Source organism: Terrapene carolina, unplaced genomic scaffold (assembly GCF_002925995.2).
Source record: "Terrapene carolina triunguis isolate 2854851 unplaced genomic scaffold, T_m_triunguis-2.0 Scaffold69, whole genome shotgun sequence".
NCBI classification, from domain to species: Eukaryota; Metazoa; Chordata; order Testudines; family Emydidae; genus Terrapene; species Terrapene triunguis.
In genome coordinates, this window is record NW_020664420.1 from 48,318,125 (window position 1) to 48,338,234 (window position 20,110).

The window sequence follows — 20,110 nt, forward strand, 5'->3', positions numbered from 1 at the left end:
CACTCATTAACTTTACTCTCATGTGTAAGTGTCTGAAGAGGCTGCTTATGCAAGGAGCTCAGTGTCAAACTACTCACCTCCACATTGACTGAGAGCACAAAGCATCGTGCAGGATCTAAATACAACAAAATGTCTTGGGAGGGAGGGGGGTGTTTAGCAGTTTGAATTAAGAACAGTTGTGACTTAGCAGAAGATATGGTATTTCTAGGCTTCTGATTAATAGTTCTGGGTAAGAGTTCAGGTAAATAACTACATTTTACAAAACAGGGATGTCTTAATGATGAAAATGAAAAATGGGTTTGCCCACAAAAGCCTTTGTCTCTGGAATGTAGCTATAAGTAGCTCACTATCTAGGTTGAAAATGGCTGTGCTGCGTCGTGTGTCCTATTTTTCCATGCTTGCAGTAAAGATACAATATGGGAATTCAGCCTTGGTAATTACTAATACACCACACAGACACAATTATACCCTGTATACTGCATAAAGGAATCACTTGTGGTCTGCCTCCATTACAAAGAGCAGTTGGGGGCCAACATGCAAGAAGACAAAATGCTTTACAAGAAGGAAGGAGACCAGAAGAGTCAATGTACACAGATACAAGGACCTTGATTCTTCTTGCAGTGATTTAAGTCCCCTTCCATCAATTATCGTCCTTTGTCTCCAGAGCCTTATCACCAGCAGCATTACAGGAACTGAGCAGAACAATACTCAGGCCCAAATAACCCTGTGAACTGTGCTGACATTTCCACACCTTGTTACTGTGTTTGTGCAGGGTATTCAGATTCCTTAAAAAACAAACAAAAAAACAAACCAAAAAAACCAAACCCCACACAACAAAAAACAAAATTCCCAACTGTTTTAAGTTACCTACCCCAATCCCTCCCTTAAATCCTCTCTCCCAGTATAACTAATTTGTTCACTGCTGCCTCATGCACTCTAATCCTGCAGTGATGCTATAAGAACTTCTACAGAATAAAATAGAATAGAATTTCTCTAAACCCTTGCCAAAGCTCTCAATACATTTTTCAGTTAGTTAAAAAACCCCAAATTTGTGAGCACTGGATGAATGAAGCACTACAAGATAAAGGCCTAAATAATACACAGATATATCAGCTAAATTAGTCTAATTGTTTATTTAAATAAAGCAGCTACCTAACTCATTTACTTTTACTGTACACAGAGGAGAAATTTTCTCTCCTCAGGGACATCTGCAAAGTTTTGAGGGTACAATCACAACAAGTCTGCAACTGGTGATACATATCAAATTTTTTTCATTGACGGCTACTAGACATGTAAAGTTTCATGGTATTTCTTAACAGGACACCACACTCACTGCTCATCTGAAAATATATTTAAAAACACCATGGAAAGGGGAAAAAAAGGGACCCTAGGAAAGGCAGCTATTTTCAACAGTAAGTCAGCTCATGTGAAACAAAGTCCTGTCTTTCAGAAAGTGTTTACGATCTATGAGAAAAAAATATATCCTTGGGCTAAAATGTTTATTGGCACCTAGGAGTCTGAAGAGAGCAAGTCAGGCCTGTGGTTTTTTGAGGGCACTTTATCATTCCCTGCATTCTCAAAGGGATCTCTGAATGAATAGAGCTGGATTACTCAGCCTTCTATTCCACGCCTATTCATCTCCATTTTCCTTGGCAAGGCTGAGAGCCAAGCTATTTTTAGTTAGGCAGTTTTCTATTTTTAGACAACTACCAGTTAAGAGACACTGGTTAGGAAAAATTAAAAAAAGAAAGAAAGAAAGAAAAACACAAAAGTGGGAGAAGATGGAACTTCCCTTTCTCATATTGTAAAGCAGGCCCTTCAACCTGTAACTTCAGGCATTTCAGCTGCTTCCAATCTTGGAAAAATAAAGAAAATTCAGAGTTCAGGGATTTAAAAATAAACCTACCCTCTGGCAAACAGACCAAAATGCAACAAGCTGTTACTATGTGAAACAGTGACTACAAAAACAAAGAACATTCTCCAGTGACTAGATTGGGAGAAAAACTCTTGAGCTATTAGACTATAAGAATGTTACACAGACATGTAGGATTTTTCCAGCTTCTCAGCCAGATATATCGTGTTTTGGAGAAAGAAACAGGCATCTGTGAAGTAGAACTAATACTCTGCAATACAGATTTAAAGGCCCAGTTTTACATAAGAAGAGCATCATGAATCAAGTCTGAAGCACATTTATATTGCAAATATATTTTTCACATTTATTCTCATAGCATTTTTACAACAATAACATCCAAACATTTACAGAGACACTTAACTCAAAGATTTTGAAAGCAATTAGTGAGTGTGGAAAAATAAAAATAAAATAAAAGGGGGATCTGTCAAAATTATAGGGCCAAATCCTTAGCCGGTGTAAATCTACATAGCTCAATTGATGTCAAGAAAGCACCTCCAATTTACACCAACTTAGGATAAGGCCCATGTCTTGCAGCTGTCATTGCTTCAGACCCACCAAAAACACCTTCAGGAAAAGGGGACTCTTTAAAATGTTTTAAACAGTGTTTTCCAATGTCAGCCTTGCACTGTTTGTCACATGATGATCTCTGTCAACAGATTTGGATTAATCTGCAAGTTACTATCTGCTTCCAAGAAAAGGCTAAAGACAACTTTCCAGATGTTGCACTAAGTCTGCACCAAAAAGCTGTTTAGAATCACTAACAAATCCATAGCACTTGCATTTCTCTCTCGCTTGCTCTTTCTCTGTTTTATGCAAAAATAATCTACCAGGTGAAGTATTTCATTATCATTTGGGACCCTTGACGATGATGAAATGTGCTGCATGAAAACCAAACACTTGTGGAGAAATCATAGTAATGAATTGGTCAGTTCTAAGAAAAACAACTCATTATGCAATTTTTCCTTAGCTGTATTATTCCCCATATTGGATTAATCTGAAATATATTCAAAGTAAAAAAGTATAAGGCCAAATTCTGGGCTACTTTGTTCCTTGTGGCAGGCCTCAAAGCATCTTAAAAAGCCTTCATTTGGCTGCAGAACAACAGTGGAGATCCTGGCACAGATTGGCTGTACACCCCTTGCCTGCTGCAGAGATCTTCATAGTGAGTCTAAATAGTTTAATGTGGAGGGGAAGATTGTGGGTGAGCTTCAGACTTGATTAATGTATCCATGCAGTGCACAGATTCACTGGCCAAAATCCCATATGTGCGTGTGGAAGGGGAAGGTGGAACAGAAGGCCATTATCTGCTGGATTTGATCTTTCAGTTCAGCAACCATTTTGCATAGAGCAGAAATCAGTGTTGCCAAGTAAGTGAAGTCCATTTATTCATGTCTGAATACTGGTGGCATCATGGCAGACTTTTCGAAAGCCTTCTCAATCCCTCATTAGTGTTGCTAACGCTCATGCTTTTATCATGAGTCTTCAGACTGCTAATATTTTTCTTAAAGCCTGAGCTCCTGGAGTCCCATGATTACATAAGAATACCGTCTTTCATTTTAAAAAGTATGTTTCTAACTTATTTGGTCAAAAAAGTTTGGAATTAAAATTATTTGGGGTGGGTAGGAGGGTGACTGACTTATGATTTTTTAACACTTAGGGCTGGCAATACTAGTTCCCAGCATCTGGCCCACAGTTAATAATCGTAAACCAAGAACCAAACATTCAAAAAGTTCCTAAAGTCACCATAATAACAAAGTGCCTTGGCCAAATTCTGTCTTCAGATATGCACACAGTGTAGCTGTTGAACTCAGTGCAAGTCACATGTGCATCTAAGGGCAGCGTTTTCCTGCAGAAGCTACTAAATATGGATCACTCATACTACTACATGTATAAATAACACTTTTCATGCCTAGATCTCAAACCATTTCACAAAGGAAGTCAGTCTCACTGTCTCCATTTTACAGATGAAGAAACTGAGGCACAGGAAAGTTAAGTAACTTGTCCAAGGTCACCCAGAACTCTGTCTACAAAGTTGGGAACAGAACTCAGGTTTCATAAGTCCCAAGCTCTTTCCATTAAAGCACTGCTTCCTTAGACCACTTTAACTCTTTTTGTTGCCTAACAAGCTTACTCTACATGTAATGGGCCAGATCCTCAGCTGGGTGCTTCACTGATTCCAATGGTGCTATGGTGATTTACACCAGCTCTGAAACTGGCCCAACCTAGATTTCCCAGTTTGTTTGTATACAGTATTCTGTTACGATGTGAAGAGAAGAAAATACTCTTATTACATACACTACAACAGTTGTCCTGTTTCTTTTCTGAAAACAGTAGATTTAAATAGTTACGGGGCTTATTTACCACAAATGTACAGATCAGAGTCTTAACTGATATCAAGAGGCTTTCAAAATCTAGTTAACCTCCCAGCTAGTCATTAGCTCTGTGACCTTTAGAAATAATTGACAGAGGCAATTTTTTCCCCTTCAGCTCATTCGCCAGGTGACTAATCTTAGGTGTGCTAAAGGATCCACTGCACGTCTGTAAGATTTGATGGGATAATATGTAATAAGTCAATTAGGAATATGGAGTTGTGGCATTTCTCTGTGACACAATATACTGCCCATACAGCTTGTCACATGCATACAGGTTTTGTCACCTGAACGCTAGCCTAATGATCTCCAGCTTTTCAATGCATTGAAGCCACACTAAGTCTTAATTCTCAAGTCCCTGCATTATCCCACAGCAGATTTAGTAGCATTTCACTACACTATGTTGCTGGTTCTATTAAAAGCCAATTAGACTTTCAACTGTAGCTAGTCCTCTTATACTTAAGTAAATATTGTATATTATGGACTATCACTTGTTGCATATTTTTCTTATACAAAATTTGGGCTCATTCACTTTAGCTGAACAAAGTGAGCTTTTTTTTTTTGCACCAAGCCTGACATTTATAAAGCCTCGTATTACTATGAATTTCTTCCCTTTCAGAAATTATCTTTCATCCCTACAATTTTAACACTGTATCATATAACCAGGGCTCTGTGTGTTGTAAAATGCACTGGACATGAAGGCTGCAAGAAGAGCTCCATGTGTTCACAATCTCAGCTCTCTCTGATTGAGTGGAAAATGCTGCCGCAGTTGGCACACATCTATCTCTGGCTATGCTCACTTTATTGTCCCTGTCCAATGCCACAAGCCCACAGGGCCCTGGGCAAAACACATTTTAAAAACCATGCAGTTTTGATTCACTTTTTAAAAAGACCTTGTAAGTAAAGTGTGTGTAGCTTTTTGAAATTGTGATTTATGCTTTCAAAATAGAACGATCATCTCTTCCACTGGCCATCCTGCAACAATACCCTTTCACCCTCAAAAGCCAAGTAATAGCACAATCTTCCTGCTAGATTGAACTCTGAATGAAGCTACGTCTTGATGATGTCACTTATATTGCCATGAGAGTAAGGTCATCCAGAGATAAAGAGGAGGGGAGTGAGGACAAAGGGGCATCAGCAGTGATGGAAGGAGAAGGTCACTGAGAGTGACACTAAGGGAGCAGCTGGAAATGTAGGAGAAGGAGAGAACAGGATGAGGAAAACTCCCGAGGAAGGAAGACAGCAGAAAAGGAGGAAGTTATCAATTGTTTTCAAAGTGGCAGACAGATTAAGAAAGATAACATTGGACATGAGGGACCATGAAGGAGGTCAAGCTGAAGAGACCCTTAGAACTGGTCAGAAGATGGCCCTTAGTAAGGGTGGTTTAAGTGTCGTGAAATGGAAATGAGCTTGCAGAGGATTCAGATGTGTCTTACTTGGGTAATCATGTGACTATATCATTGTAATCCTTCCTTTTTTTTAATCTTTTACCCTAATGTTTTTCTTTGTTGCTCTCACTCGTGTAAGTTCTCTGGGGCAGGGACCTGTCTTTTACTTATCCAGTAAAGTGTCTACCATGCTTTTGTCTGTTGTAGAAATAGTGACCATAATCTAGTAAGAGAACAGGGAAAGAGGAAATATGGGTGGGAGGATATGGCATGCTTGAGGAACTTTGAGGTGAAGCGGAGGAGGGAGCCAGTGTGGTAACGAGGCAGGCAAGTGAGGTTAAAGGAGGGATTTTTTGGGAGATGGGGGCTACCACCGTGTGTTTGAAGGCTGAACAAAAGAAGCAGGGGTCAGTGTGTGTAACAAAGATTTAGAAAAAAGAGGGAAGGGGAGGAGTTAGGAAGAGAGAGAGTCAAAGTGTCGGGAGTCGATAGCAGGAGAGACAGTTCAAAGTTATGAGATTGTGGGGAAAGAAGAAGATGCTGGGAGTAGGGAAAAGAAGTTCTTGCTAGATAACATCAAAACTGTTTTAAAAACTGCTAAGATTGTGGACACGGATGTGTATGTGTGTGAGGTAGAAGTTTAGAGAAGAGCAGCTGGATGATTAGTGTGGAGAAGCGGATCTGTTTCTATAAAGAATATGGCAAAGTTGAATGAGCAGAAAACAAATTATAGTGGAGGAATTCTGTTTTTTCTCCACAAAACTGCTCAGTGGTATGAGGAAAAGAAGAGGCGGAGGAGTGTGGAGCCAGAACAGAGGGTCAGTGGGACAAATCTGAAAGAGGAACTGAGCAGGAGAATTTGAGTTAAAGGTAGTGACCAAGGAATCAACAGAGAGGTGGAGGTCAACTTGAGAAAGGGGGAAGTGTGGGCAGCAAAGGGTCAGAGAGATTGATGGACTGGAGATCACAAAAGAGCTGAGTGATGAATTGGCGGGCAGGGAGAGGGAGTGATTTATGTGCATGGGGACAGAGTGGGAATCAAAGAGAAGGGACTAGGAGGTTGAGAACTGAAAAAGAACAGGGGTTGGTAAGGATTCATGAGAGACTTGATGAAGATGAGACAGTAGCTGAGGCTGTAATGGCATGGGGGAAGGCAGGCAGGAGACCACTTTAAATCTGCAAAAAGTCTAATGGCTTAGCTAAACAAACACACTGGATTTCTGGAATATACTTATGATTGTAATTATGTTTCAACCAAGATAACTCTAAAAATAGTCCCCATGCAAACAAAGGACAATGGCCTTTCCAGTCTCCTGGAGGAATGACACTGTGCTTTGGCACTATTGGCTGAGCTGAATGTGCTAGGTCTTGTATCCCTTACTCAGGCAAGATTTCCACTTCAAGTCAATGGAGTTCTGCCCAAATGGAGAATGGAGAACAAATGCACTAGACTGGATAAATTAGAGCAAACAGAGGATGATAAATAGCCGTGTGTCATGGAGCAGTCCTTCATACATGCTTCCTTATCAATGGTGAGGTGCTGCCCACCTTCTCCCTTGTTCAGATGGCAGTAGGCAAATATTGCAGCTGTGGTAAAAGTAAAAAGGGGGTGATGTGGGAGGGAAAGCTATGTGATGCTCATAAGGCTGGGTAACAGAGGTGGGTCCATTAGCCCAAAACCTGGCGGTAATGTTGGAAAGTGGTCTCTGATATGAGGAACAGAATAAACCATAGGGAAAAGCATGATCAGGCACAAAAAAGAGGCAAAAAAGATCAGTTCTTCCTGCAGACAAAGGGCTGTTTAGGTATGGCTCTGTAGCTCTCATAGACCTTAAGGTTTGGTACAACTGGCAGTTGCAGACAAGATTTGCCTATTATAATTGTAATATGTGTATTATGTCTAACAAATTAAGACCTATTGACTTGGTGTGTCAAAATAATCAAAACTGGTGTTTTCCATGCATTTTAATCAGACATATACTAACAGACTAAACTATTTTAACTAAGGCCATGTTTTCAAGGTGTGTAAAGATTAGTTCATTAGAGGTATCCTTATGAGACGCATGCATCCTTTATTTATGACATATGACCCACTTACTTTTTAGGGACATGGGCAGCAAATGGGGCCCAGAGCCAGTGTATACAAGCAGCTCAAATTCACAAGCCATGGGCCTGATTCTCCTCTCACGCAGACTGGTGTACAGCAAGAGAAACTCCACTGAAGTCAATAATGTTACAACTGTGTAAAACTTATACAAATGAGGAGAATCAGACCCCATGATTTTGAACAAACATTGAGATCTCTGTTCTACTGCAGAAAAGTGTAATTTTCTCACTTAAGTAAATCAGCCCACCCCACTTTTATCTTAATCCCATTTTTTCCTCATCCCCAAGCAGAAATACCAATACAGCCTCAGTATTATGACCTCAGTAACCAAAACTGGAGGACTATGATTTTGTGCATGTTAAGTAAGAGATACCTATTATAGATCCCATTCAATTAAAGAAAGGGAGAATCTAAGGTATTTTGTATACAACTAAAGATGGAATGAAACCCATAGTTGTAACAATGCTATTTTATAGATTAAACAAAAATGTGTAGTAAATGCAAAAGGAGTTTTTATTCTGAGAAAGACCTATCCCACTTTAAAGTAAAGAATAACAAGACTTCTAGTAATCTAAAACTTTCTATCACACAAGAGAATTCTATTTTTAGACCAACAACTGTAGTAAGTGTATTGTTTTTGGTACCTATCATACAGCATTAGGAAGTTTACATAATGTAGAAGTTCATCTTTGCCATCAAAACCAAAAGGTTTAGCAAGAACCAAATCTTACATAGCTCATACTATTCCTTAAAATAAATCGTCAAATCCCAATAACTGATGTGCTTTATTAACAGAAATAAGATTTAATGAAAGACTGTGGGATGGGTGGTTTAGTGGTTAAAGACACTGAGGCTTCAGTTTTAGGAACACAGTTCAACTCCAAACCGAGGCCTCAAAGTGAACCTTTGTTTGCATAACCAATACACATCACAAAACTGCCACACATAATTCAACAGGATTTGGAATAGTTGTCATTCACTGCTTAGAAGAGATTCAAACATGAGCAAACATGGAGGGTGAATACACTTTTCTCTCTCAAAAGTGATATACCTCTATGTTAGAGTTTAGGTCAACAGTAGGTGGTAAGAGGACATTTACACTGTAATGCATGAAACCAACCCAATTAACAGATAACTTTTACAAACTTGAAGAACTCTAAACTCCCACTCCTGTGTTTCAGAATACATTTTTATAACTAAGGTAACATTGGATCTGTTGCATATTGAGTGAAATGAAGTTGTATAGGCAATTTCAGAGATAGGTATCATATGGGACTGCGATTGTTATGTATAAAGAACATTATAGGAATAATTGTTTTTAATATGATAAATTAGAAAGTCTGAAAATAAGACAAACGCAACTGGGTTTAAAAGGTTTATAAATTCTCTTAATATTAGCTAATCTACTTTGTGTCATGGCTGTACTCTGAATTCTATATGTACAAGTTGGGCAGCACTGAGATAGCTTGGTGTGATTTGCAATAACATTGCCAACTATTAGAACACCCATTAACTTCATTCCAAGTCATTTCTTCCTTGAAAAACAGCATAACACTTATTAGAAATGCAAAGTCCTGTGCCTTCTGTTACTTCAAATAATAAATTGTTATCTGAAGAGTGGTATCTTCATAAATACTAGACATAATTAATTCCAGTAAAATGCATTTAAAATGGCTGATAATAAAACTAACAACTTTAATCAGAGCTATATAAAAAAAATTAGGCATAAATCTGAATAGCAATAGTTTCATTTGAAAGTACTGAAAGTATATCAAGGATTAAAATTATAATGGGGTTAAAAAAAGAACTAGATAAATTCCCAGAGGATACGTCCACCAATGGCTATTAGCCAAGATAGTCAGGGATGCAGCCCCCTGCTCCGGGTGTCCCTAAACCTGATTTCCAGAAGCTGAGTCTGGACGACAGCAGATGGATCACTTGATAATTGCCCTGTTCTGTTCGTTCCCCCTGAAGCACCTGGCACTGGCCACTGTTGGAAGACATGATGCTGGGCTAGACAGACCATTGGTCTGACCAAGTATGGCCAGACTAATGTTCTTATCTACATATTTTTTTGAATTATAGGAATATATACCATTTGAAGAAGTTGTGATACACCTCTACCCCGATATAACGTGAGCCGATATAACACGAATTCGGATATAACTCAGTAAAGCAATGCTCCGGGGGGGCGGGGCTGTGCGCTCCGGCGGATCAAAGGACGTTCGATATAACGCGCTTTCACCTATAACGCAGTAAGATTTTTTGGCTCCAGAGGACAGCGTTATATTGGGGTAGAGGTGTATGTGCTAATGACCAACAGCAGAATCGAAACAAGTAACTAAACAGACATTACTATGCATCATGTGAAGAGAAATTGGGATTCTAAATTAATTACAGAGGACGTTACATGGGCATACCTTGCATGTATTTCAAAAACAATGTTACTTTAAAAGATTTTCTTCTCTAGTTCTATAGAAAGCTGCAAGCAGAGCTATGCTCTGTATTTTTGCTGAAGTATAGTTATTGAACAATCATTAAGATGAAAATAAACAAACTTAATAATACCATCCAATCCTTAGGCTGCTTTTGATTGCCTAGGCAGAACAAAATTAAAAGCTATATGAAGTCTAGATGTCACACAGCCAAATGCAGCGGACTCCCCACAAGGAAATACTCATAATGCAGTAAAATTTTAAATGATCAATTTAAATATTTAAAATGTGGCAGTTTTGTATTCTGCACCTTAACATATATCAAAACTACACAGAGTGCAAAGCCATCTGTCTGCTCTTTTGTGGGTTTTTTGCCCCATTGTATTGGTAACAGTAAAGTTAATGATCAAGTAAAGACATACTTGCACAGATTTTTTTTTGGTAATATAAGAAATCTTTTTCAACACTAACATGATGCTTAACTATTTCTTCCGACCTTGTAACAATACTGTCACTGGAGAGGCCTAAGCACTTCTCAATGCTAGAAACCATATCACTCAAACTGCCCACTGATTAAACTACTATCACTTGTTCTCTTTATTGCTAACATCATTCTATTTAAATAATTATATTTACCCATTTTTCGGCTAAATTTTCTAAGGGTTGAAAACAATTGGGTTATCCACAGAAGTTTGTGTCCCCCACAGAATTACATATTCGAATGCAAACTGGCCATCACATGAGTAAATCAGACAATTTTTTTGTGCAATAAATAAATAAATAAAATAAAAAGGGTTTTGCAGGTGTGTATATCATTCCCTTTGAAAATCTACCCCTTAAAGTTACAGCAACATAAGCATAGCTTAAATTTCACTTTTACATTGAAATTTCTTGGAAACCAAAGGACTTGTTGATCAAAGGACATATACACTCATTGTGAAGCACAGCAAATTACTCAGCTAAATCCCGACCTATTGGCCTAATCACCCATTTCCATAGGAAAACCTGAAAGAGGGAGCTTAAAGGAAAAATTTCACAACAAGGTTTTCCTCCCTAAGAATGCACTCTTTTTGTTCTGTCAGGAGAGGAAGGAGGATAATTTGGGGGTCAGGGTTTGTCCCTTGCAGAATGGCACATGGGACTGGCCACCAGTCCCAGGGCTGAATCCCCAGAGATCAGCAGGAGACTTTGGCCATCTATGTGGAGGCTCTAAGGGGGGCTTAGAGAGGTGGGGGGAATATTGTTCATCCCATACCCTTCATGGTCCCACCTCACATGGATTCCAGCACCCATGGTGCACCCTTTGGTGAGAACTCACTCCCCTTCCTAATGGGGGCAAGGAGATGTGCATGTGGATCTGGGAGGTAGCTAAACAGTAGGGCCCTGTACATCAACATGAAACTAGATTGCAAAAAGGGTTATATTCTTGGTTACAATATTTGTTAATATAGTTTCATGTGACTGCATTGTGAACCTCTAGCAGCAAGTACAATACAATCTATAGGCTCATGAACTATTTCTTCATCAACAGTATCTAAAAGGTACACATTAAATTTAATCTCTTCTATTGCAGCGCTCAAAATTCTTGACTAGTGTACATCAAGGGTAACATTTTCAGAAGCATCTAAGTCTCATTTGCAAAAGCACCTAAGTGATTTAAGAGTTTAAGGGTAAACTTTTCTAAAGCACCTCAGTGACTTAAGTGCCTAGTCACTGAAGTGCTTTTGAAAATGTTACCTGTAGGCCCCTAAGTCACTTAGGCACTTTTGGAAATTTTACTCTAATGTTTTATTATATTAACAAAATCCATAAAAGTCACATTTACTTTGGTTTGAGCCTTAAACTATGTTTAACTTGCTATGATAGTAATGGAATTAATGGATGCTGAAAATGAATGTTTTAAGTTTGAATTAATATTCTTGAACAGTTAAAATACAGACTACTACATTTAAGAGTCTACATTAAATAATATTACTATAATAATGTTATAAGGTGTCAATAACATTCTGATAAATGTTGTTTCCATGTTCTAATTTTACATATTTGGTAAAAGCATTCTAAGCAAAGTTAGATTTTTTTCCAATGTTCAACCATTTTTGTGTGGCAGAGAAAGTGCCAACATTTGTTATATAACTTTTAAGTCAATTTTCCTTGAATTCTTTTAAATTACGGTATTCTTAAAAATAAACTACACAACTTCAGAAATCATTCATTAAGATCAGATGTCTTAGATGAGCATTGACAAAAATTAGTCCTCACAGGACATAAATTCTTACCTCAACAATATCTGAATTCGTTCGACTCTCATGTGGCTCATTGTACTCTGTATATTTCAGCAACACTTTGTCCATATCAGTGCTGGCATACTGGAACAGTTTGTTGGTGCTGTTGAAGATGATTAGAGCAATCTCACAGTCACATAGAACACTCAACTCATAAGCCTTCTTCATTAACCCAAATTTCCTCTTTGTAAATGTCACCTGGAAAAAGGAAAACAGGTCTGTCAAAAATCCCTAAGTCTCTTTTCTAGAGTCCCTTTTCTTTTATGAAATTATAACTTGCAATTGCTATAGTCTTTGAGCTTTAATAAGTTCATCCAGAAAGCAAATAAATTGAAACATAGTTCCAATACAGAATATAAATATCTGAGTGCTAAGTAACTGAGGGAAATGCATACAATCTTCAATGCACAATTCAAGCCACAGAAAGTAAAAAAATATGGGGCATTTCCATTAGTTGAGCTGTGAATTTTTCCTGTCTCATTAACCAGTTTAAAACATTGGCACTGGGTTCTTCCCAAAATATTTTAATTCAGTCCACTTAATCTTTTGCCCACACCTAAGCTATTACGTTTATTCTGCATAGTAGATATCTTTGCCTCCCACCCCCACAACATTTTAAACATAACACCTCAGTTCTAGAAAACTTTTAACAAAAGATTCAGCCTATTCTTATTTAACAGATATTAATTCCAGTTGAATTCCCTCCCCCCAATTTGTCTACCAGTAAGAAAAGTTCTATCACATTTAATTAGTCAAAAAAGATTTGATGTAGAGATGCTCAGATCTATAACAGTTTTGAAAAATTACCAAATATATTAAAAAATCCTTTTTGTTTCACTTTCAAGTTCTCAAGTGTCAGTACAATGAAGAATATAAATCGGGAGTGAAGAACAAGTTATATAAGTACTGACTAGCCAGTAATATATATGCATTATTGAGGTGAGCTCTTATCCATACATACCTGTCAACACATTTTATTTAATCTCAAAGTAGTATATGAGTTTCTTACTATGAGAAATCTAATCTAATAGTAAGAACTGACTTGTTTCTGTTTTTTTCTGTGTTCCATTTGCATTAAACACATAAATAGATATTTTATTTTTAATAGCTATTTTCCTCTATAGTAATTTTCTGTGATGGATTTTGAAAGTGAATAAACGTACGGTACTAAAATAATTATCAGTTCAAATCAAATATGCAGTGAGGGTATTTGACACTTTGAGGACAAGCACTAACCAGGTAGTGTAGACTTGCTTAATCTGACACTCAGTGCTACCAATTCTTTAATACCATCAGTAAAAGTACCTATGCACATGGTTCATCACTGAGGCAAAAAAGATTCCATTGTGCATGGTTCATAAGGCAGTTGTTTTATCTTGTTACACTCCTAATGCAAGCTAATGCTAATGGCAACCCTAGTCTACCTTTGAATCCCAGCTGGTCATGCCATGGAAAACGTGACATTTAAGTACCTTCTAATCCCTACCAGCTAGTCTATCTCAAAGAGATGTGGCTGTATGCCAATACTCTGTACATTTATTCTCCACAATGTATCATGAATGAAGTCACTTTTATTGCCCTCTCGATCATTGTAACACCTTTATAAAATCTGTTAACAACAGATAGATTAGTATTAAATCTGATTATTCAAGCATTTAAAAAAACAGTTTGCACAGCATTAGACTTGAGTCTATATTTTTGTCACGGGCTGATATTAAGACATATCTAAATGGGTAAAGTCCAGCTGGCTTTTGCTATCTGGCATGATTGATCAAATACGCAGTCAAAAACTCATCTTACCATTGAAAAACGGATCAGTCTTTCAAATGCCTTTTAAACACTTTATCTGCTTGCAGAAAATTGTGATCATAGAATCATAGACTTTAAGGTCAGAAGGGACCATTATGATCGTCTGACCTCCTGCAGAACGCAGGCCACAGAATCTAACCCACCCACTCCCGTATCAAACCCCTAACCTATGTCCGAGCTATTGAAGTCCTCAAATCGTGGTTTAAAGACTTCAAGGTGCAGAGAATCCTCCAGCAAGTGACCCATGACCCATGCTGCAGAGGAAGGCGAAACCCCCCCAGGGCCTCTGCCAATCTGCCCTGGAGGAAAATTCCTTCCCGACCCCAAATATGGCGATCAGCTAAACCCTGAGCATGTGGGCAAGACTCACCAGCCAGACACCCAGGAAAGAATTCTGTAGTAACTCAGATCCCACCCTATCTAACATCCCATCACAGGCCATTGGGAATATTTACCGTTAATAGTCAAAGATCAATTAATCGCCAAAATTAGACTATCCCATCATACCATCCCCTCCATAAACTTATCAAGCTTAGTCTTGAAGCCAGACATGTCTTTTGTCTTTTGATGCAATGTTATACACAGTAATATGAACATCTATATAATTTTTTAGAAAAGGCGACACAAGCTATGGATCACATGCAGAGGGGAGAATGTACTAACCCGACACATTTTTCTGCATGTAAAACTATTTTCAATCAGACTAGTTGACCACAGTACTGTAGGTGGAGTGTATCTATACAATATGGTTTCTGTTGCACAGAAACCTCAGTATTTAGCATGTTACAGCTCCTCACCATCAAAGTATACTTCAGCACAGAAATATCTTTAAAGCCACTGTTTGTGTTTACTGTTAGGTGCTCCTGAACATTTTGGGTAACCACACAGATGTGCTGCATAGCACATACTTATTTCATAACACTTATGACAAAAAAGATACTACTTATAGTGCCTTTTCACGAACACTGAAAATAAAAAGGACAACAGATAAGCTAGAGGTTTTATTAACTTTTCTTTAAAATGTAATCTTAATTGCTCTGAATTTAATTCACTATTATCTCCATGTTCTTTTTAACAGTCTTCAAATGTATTATATAATGCTTTTTGCCATTGTTCATAGACATAAAAACAATTGTATCAATTACTGTTTCTAAAATGATCTAGAATATTCTTTTTAAAATATTCCACCGATTGACTGATTGCAATTCAGAGCTTTTGCACTTATACCTACTAATGTATTGTAATAATGTAATTTCTCATACTTTTACAATAGTTTGTAATAGGGATGAGCCTATTTATTTAATAAATGTGCAGTAGGGTCAAGACCTTCAGGAGAGATTAAGAGTACTTTTAAAGGTATTTAAAAATACATTCTTCTTTCATATAATTTCCTTTATGTAGCCACATCAAGAAGAGGAATGTACTCATTTACCCTCTAAAATATTTAGATGAGTAATATGAACAAACAACAAAAATATTATTTGACTTTGTATTTTGAGTCCAATATGTTGTTAGCTATATCCACCTAAATCAAAATTAGCTAATAAATATTGACTAAGATGATGGATACAATATTTTAGCACTACAATGATTTTACTGAGTATTAAAGATTGCAATAATTTATTAAAAATATGTTGTCTCTTTATGTCTAGGTGCAAACCAATTGAAACCTATAATTGGAAGTCTATAATTCTGTACTTAAATAATTTTTACTTGTGCTAAGTTAAGAACAACATGAAGTAAATACAGACATTTCTTAAACACAGTTGCATGCACACAAACTACAGAGTAGCTTAATGATTATATTCAAAAATTGTACCGGGTCGTATTGAGGAGAAGGGGTTTACTGTAACATTTCACAATCCAAATATGATCACTTTACTTTACTAGGGCTAAAAAAATCTCTAAAAGGAATAATTCTGATAACTGATCAGGTTACTGATACAGATACTACAGACATTGTAAACCATATAAGCAGCTAGATAATCTGTCAGACTACAGGAACAATTTCTCAGGAAGGAAGACTCTTATAATGTAAAATCTAACTGTGTTGCCAATTTACTGACATATTTAAAAATAAAACTGACCTATTTGCATGGATTTTGATGATATCTGATTAATATTAAATGTATTTTTCAGTAGCACAGATTGAATAATTTCATATTCTTACCCCTGCTGACTGTACCAAGGACTAGTTAATTAATTAATTAACAATTGAGCCTGCTGCCCAAATCAGATTTGGAACATGCTTTATCCCTTCTGCTTTCTGGATCAGTGGATGTCTAGTACTGTCCTCAAGTTTCCATATTTTTTTTGTATTCAGGAGGCTTATCAAGCCCTGACTGGGCAATTTGTGAAGTCCTAGCCTCTTGGTCTAGTCTATGATGATAGTGATATAACCGGGGAATTAAGTGTCGAGAAATATAAAATGGCTGCCTAGAATGAGGAGGTTAGCATTTACCCATTTAAAACCTTGAAGCCTCTCACACACAAAATACATAAGCCATACAATAGAAAAGCAATTGTCAGTATTTTTAAGTTTTCAAAAGTACAATTCTATAAGTACTGTGTAACTAGTGTGGCCAAGCTGTGTTTCACAGACAACATTTCCAGTGGAGTGTGCAAGGAATGGAGCATGTACTTGCAGCATGCTGAAAATTAATCATGTTGCATGTGTTCTACATAAGCTCTGAATACAGCTTGCTTTATTCATTTAGAGCCTGCCTTTCAGAGCTGATGAGCCCCTGAACTTTCACTGAACACAATGGCAACGCCCAGCACCTCAGAAGATCAGGCCCTGAAAGTCTGCAGTACTTGGGTACGTGAAGTAAGGAAGTTTAAATGCAAAGATGATTGTCCAGGCTTTGAGCAAACTACACTTGTTTTAAATATTACAAAAACAAAAGGAAGAGTGAAAAAGCCAGTTCCTAGCTTCTCTCCCATAAATCAAGGCTAGTTCTTTGTGAATTTTGGACCAAATTCTGGCTAGAGGTTAAACTTAGTGTATGCACAAGAAAGAAAGCATGGACCAAAGGCCATTTGGGGAGGACATTTTCCATCTCTAATTCTGGTTCTCCTCCAAAACTACAGAAAGACAATTCTTCAGGCTTTCTATGGTCAAAGCTGTGAATGGGCTTTCTGAGGCATGGTTTTGGGATCAGGGACTGTGATATCTGTGAATGGAGCTGTAGCCAGCTAGAATGCAAGTGCACATTCACACTGCTTCATAGCTGCAATATGCTCTCACTAGGAAGGTAATTTGGCACAGTGCCAGAATTTGGCATTCTATTTATAGTGAGTAATGTTTGTTTAAATCAAATACATTAGGAGATAGGTTAGTTGGTTTTGTATATAGGTCCTTTCACATACTGGAATGAATAATACAACGTGTATGTATGCTTTATCCACTCAGACACTATACCCACAGACTGTGATAACAGCAAGAAAGAGCAATCTACTTGCAATTGTTTTTATTTATGTAAAATTATGCCAAAATTGTTGTGCTGCTTGTAGATGTGAATGGAACAGTGTAAGAGCAGAAATCATTGCTGAGAGGTAGAAGCTTTTATTCTGCTGATTTAGAGTGACTGGCCTGTAATAGCAGTGCCATCGTTGGTACTCAGTATCTGTCATTGGGGGACACAGAGTCTATGGCTTACTTTTTCTGTTTTCCAAACAGCAGCCTGTGCTCTGCCCTGCCCTCCAGCAGCAATTCAATCCGTGGACAGTATGTCAGGTCTTCCCTCACCTCTTCCTGTCCTGACATGAGGCTGTGCAGTTGCTGGCACTGAAAGGAGGAGAAGAGACGGGAGTCTGAACCTGCCCCCCCCCATACATTTCCTGATATTATGTATATGTTAATGTGAGGGCCTGTGGAAACCGGAGGCAGCTCATGCATCCAATATTTGATGTATGCCTTCTACCTGGCTCTGGGGGAGTGTTGTGCTGGTTGTCCCTCCTCAGTCAGAGTGGGGTCAGCTGATATGGGTTATCTAGCAAACAGGAAGCATCAAATGAAGTACCCTCATCATCATAAAATCAAGATGGCCATGTATGAGCCATGTGACTTTTGACTAAAGTGCCGGGGTAGACACTTATCTCTACTTATCATATAGCCAAACCCCGACAGCTCTTCAAAAGCTCCAACCCCCTTTCTATTCCCACCCCCGACTCTCCTGACTATTTTATTCTGCTTAGCTCACTTTGTCATTTTAAAAGGCTCTCCTGTAACAAACTTTATGACTATGTTCAATGGTGATGGCAGTGGGAAGCAGCACCACTGCAGGATTCCCTCTAGACAAACCCTCCTTTATGCGACAACGACTAGGCATACCATATTAAATGAAAGGTCCTTTAAAGAGCAGTAAGGGACTCTTCAGCAGCCTGCTCTATGCTCTTGTAACTCTCCAGCATAACTTATAGGGATAACATAGCAGCAAGTTATGCTGCAAAAAGAACTATTGTCCTTGACAGCCTCAAGCATACTGAGCCTTGACTTGCTGAACAGCAGTACTAAAGAGGAGCTCTAAGTAGAATGACCTAAAATTATGACTGTAATATATTAAATGGCCCTATTTTATAAAACAGGGTTCTTTTAGCATCTCATGATTAAGCTTCACAAAAATGAAGGTGCTGTACTTTTTCATTACACTGTATTGTTAGTGTATCAGCACACAAATAACGAAGCAGAAACTGTGAGATTATTCACTCTTTCACAAGTCCTAAATTTTTTAGTACATAATGGCTGATCTCTGTTATGACATTTGTCTTCATGAAAAAAGAGGAGAGGGATAACTCAGAGGTATGTTAATTAATGGATGGTATACAACTCACAAATTATTAGGGTAGGCAATATTCAGAGTCTTTTATTCCCATATATTCTAAACAGTTCTAATTCTCCAAAACGTAACCTATATCATATTCAGACTTGAAGAATGGTTGGATATTATTTTTTTTCTCTATTGAATGATATGCATAATGATGGTTAATCTCAGTTATCCCACTCCTCTTCACTCATTAGGACAGATTGAATTAACTCACTTATACTGTATCTAGATATATAGACATGGGCATCTTATTAGTGAGAAAATATATCCTTTCTATCCATATACACATACTCTAGATAATATAAAGTACAGTAAAACTGACTTTTTATCTATACCACATTCACTAGGTCTGGCAGGTACAAATAAATGTTTAGGGTAAAAAACATGTTTACTAGTTCAACAAAACTAAAATGTTCGTAAGGTAAAGGTCAAAGAATATTTCATTCCCTGCTGAGCAAATGGTCAGGAAGCACATTTGTCTGCATTTCCTGTCATAACAGGAAGAGTGTAACTTCTTCCTCTCCACAATGGCTTCAGTTCTGCTTCCCACCTCCAGCTCTTTCTCCCTCAGGGCCTTCCAAATCAATCCTTACAAGACAGAAAGGCAGTGGCCATATCTGCTCTAGTTTTCAACACACCTATGTTTAATGATACCATAATTACTATTGGACTATCCTTACTTAGGCTGCTCATTCATATTTCAAATTAAAAGTAATTTGGCCTAAATATTTACCTAAAGCTAATTAACTTTAAATTATACTCTGGCATATTTTGGAAATACAAACATACCTAATCTTAAATATAATACAGCCATGAAATTCATTATTAGGTCTGCATCTCTTGTAAAACATTTTCTCTACCATGTATGGAATCTCAATTAGATTAGTACAACATGAAAGAATTTCAGATTAAAATGGAATCAGAGCCAATTGGGCCATTAAAATTAGTAACCTGGCCACTAAAATTCAGTGTACATCTTTTG

The 20,110-nt window shown here is 37.7% G+C and overlaps 1 protein-coding gene across 10 annotated transcripts in view; it reads right to left on the bottom strand.

Annotated features, from left to right (window-relative positions):
• MEF2C (myocyte enhancer factor 2C) overlaps nt 1-20,110 on the bottom strand; it is a 152,375-nt gene that overhangs the window by 58,456 nt on the left and 73,809 nt on the right. For all 10 annotated transcript variants that reach the window (XM_024206894.2, XM_024206892.2, XM_024206885.3 and 7 more), the window contains one exon: nt 12,488-12,691. In XM_024206894.2, the coding sequence (XP_024062662.1) occupies nt 12,488-12,691 (204 nt within the window). The remainder of the gene's footprint in view (nt 1-12,487; nt 12,692-20,110) is intronic.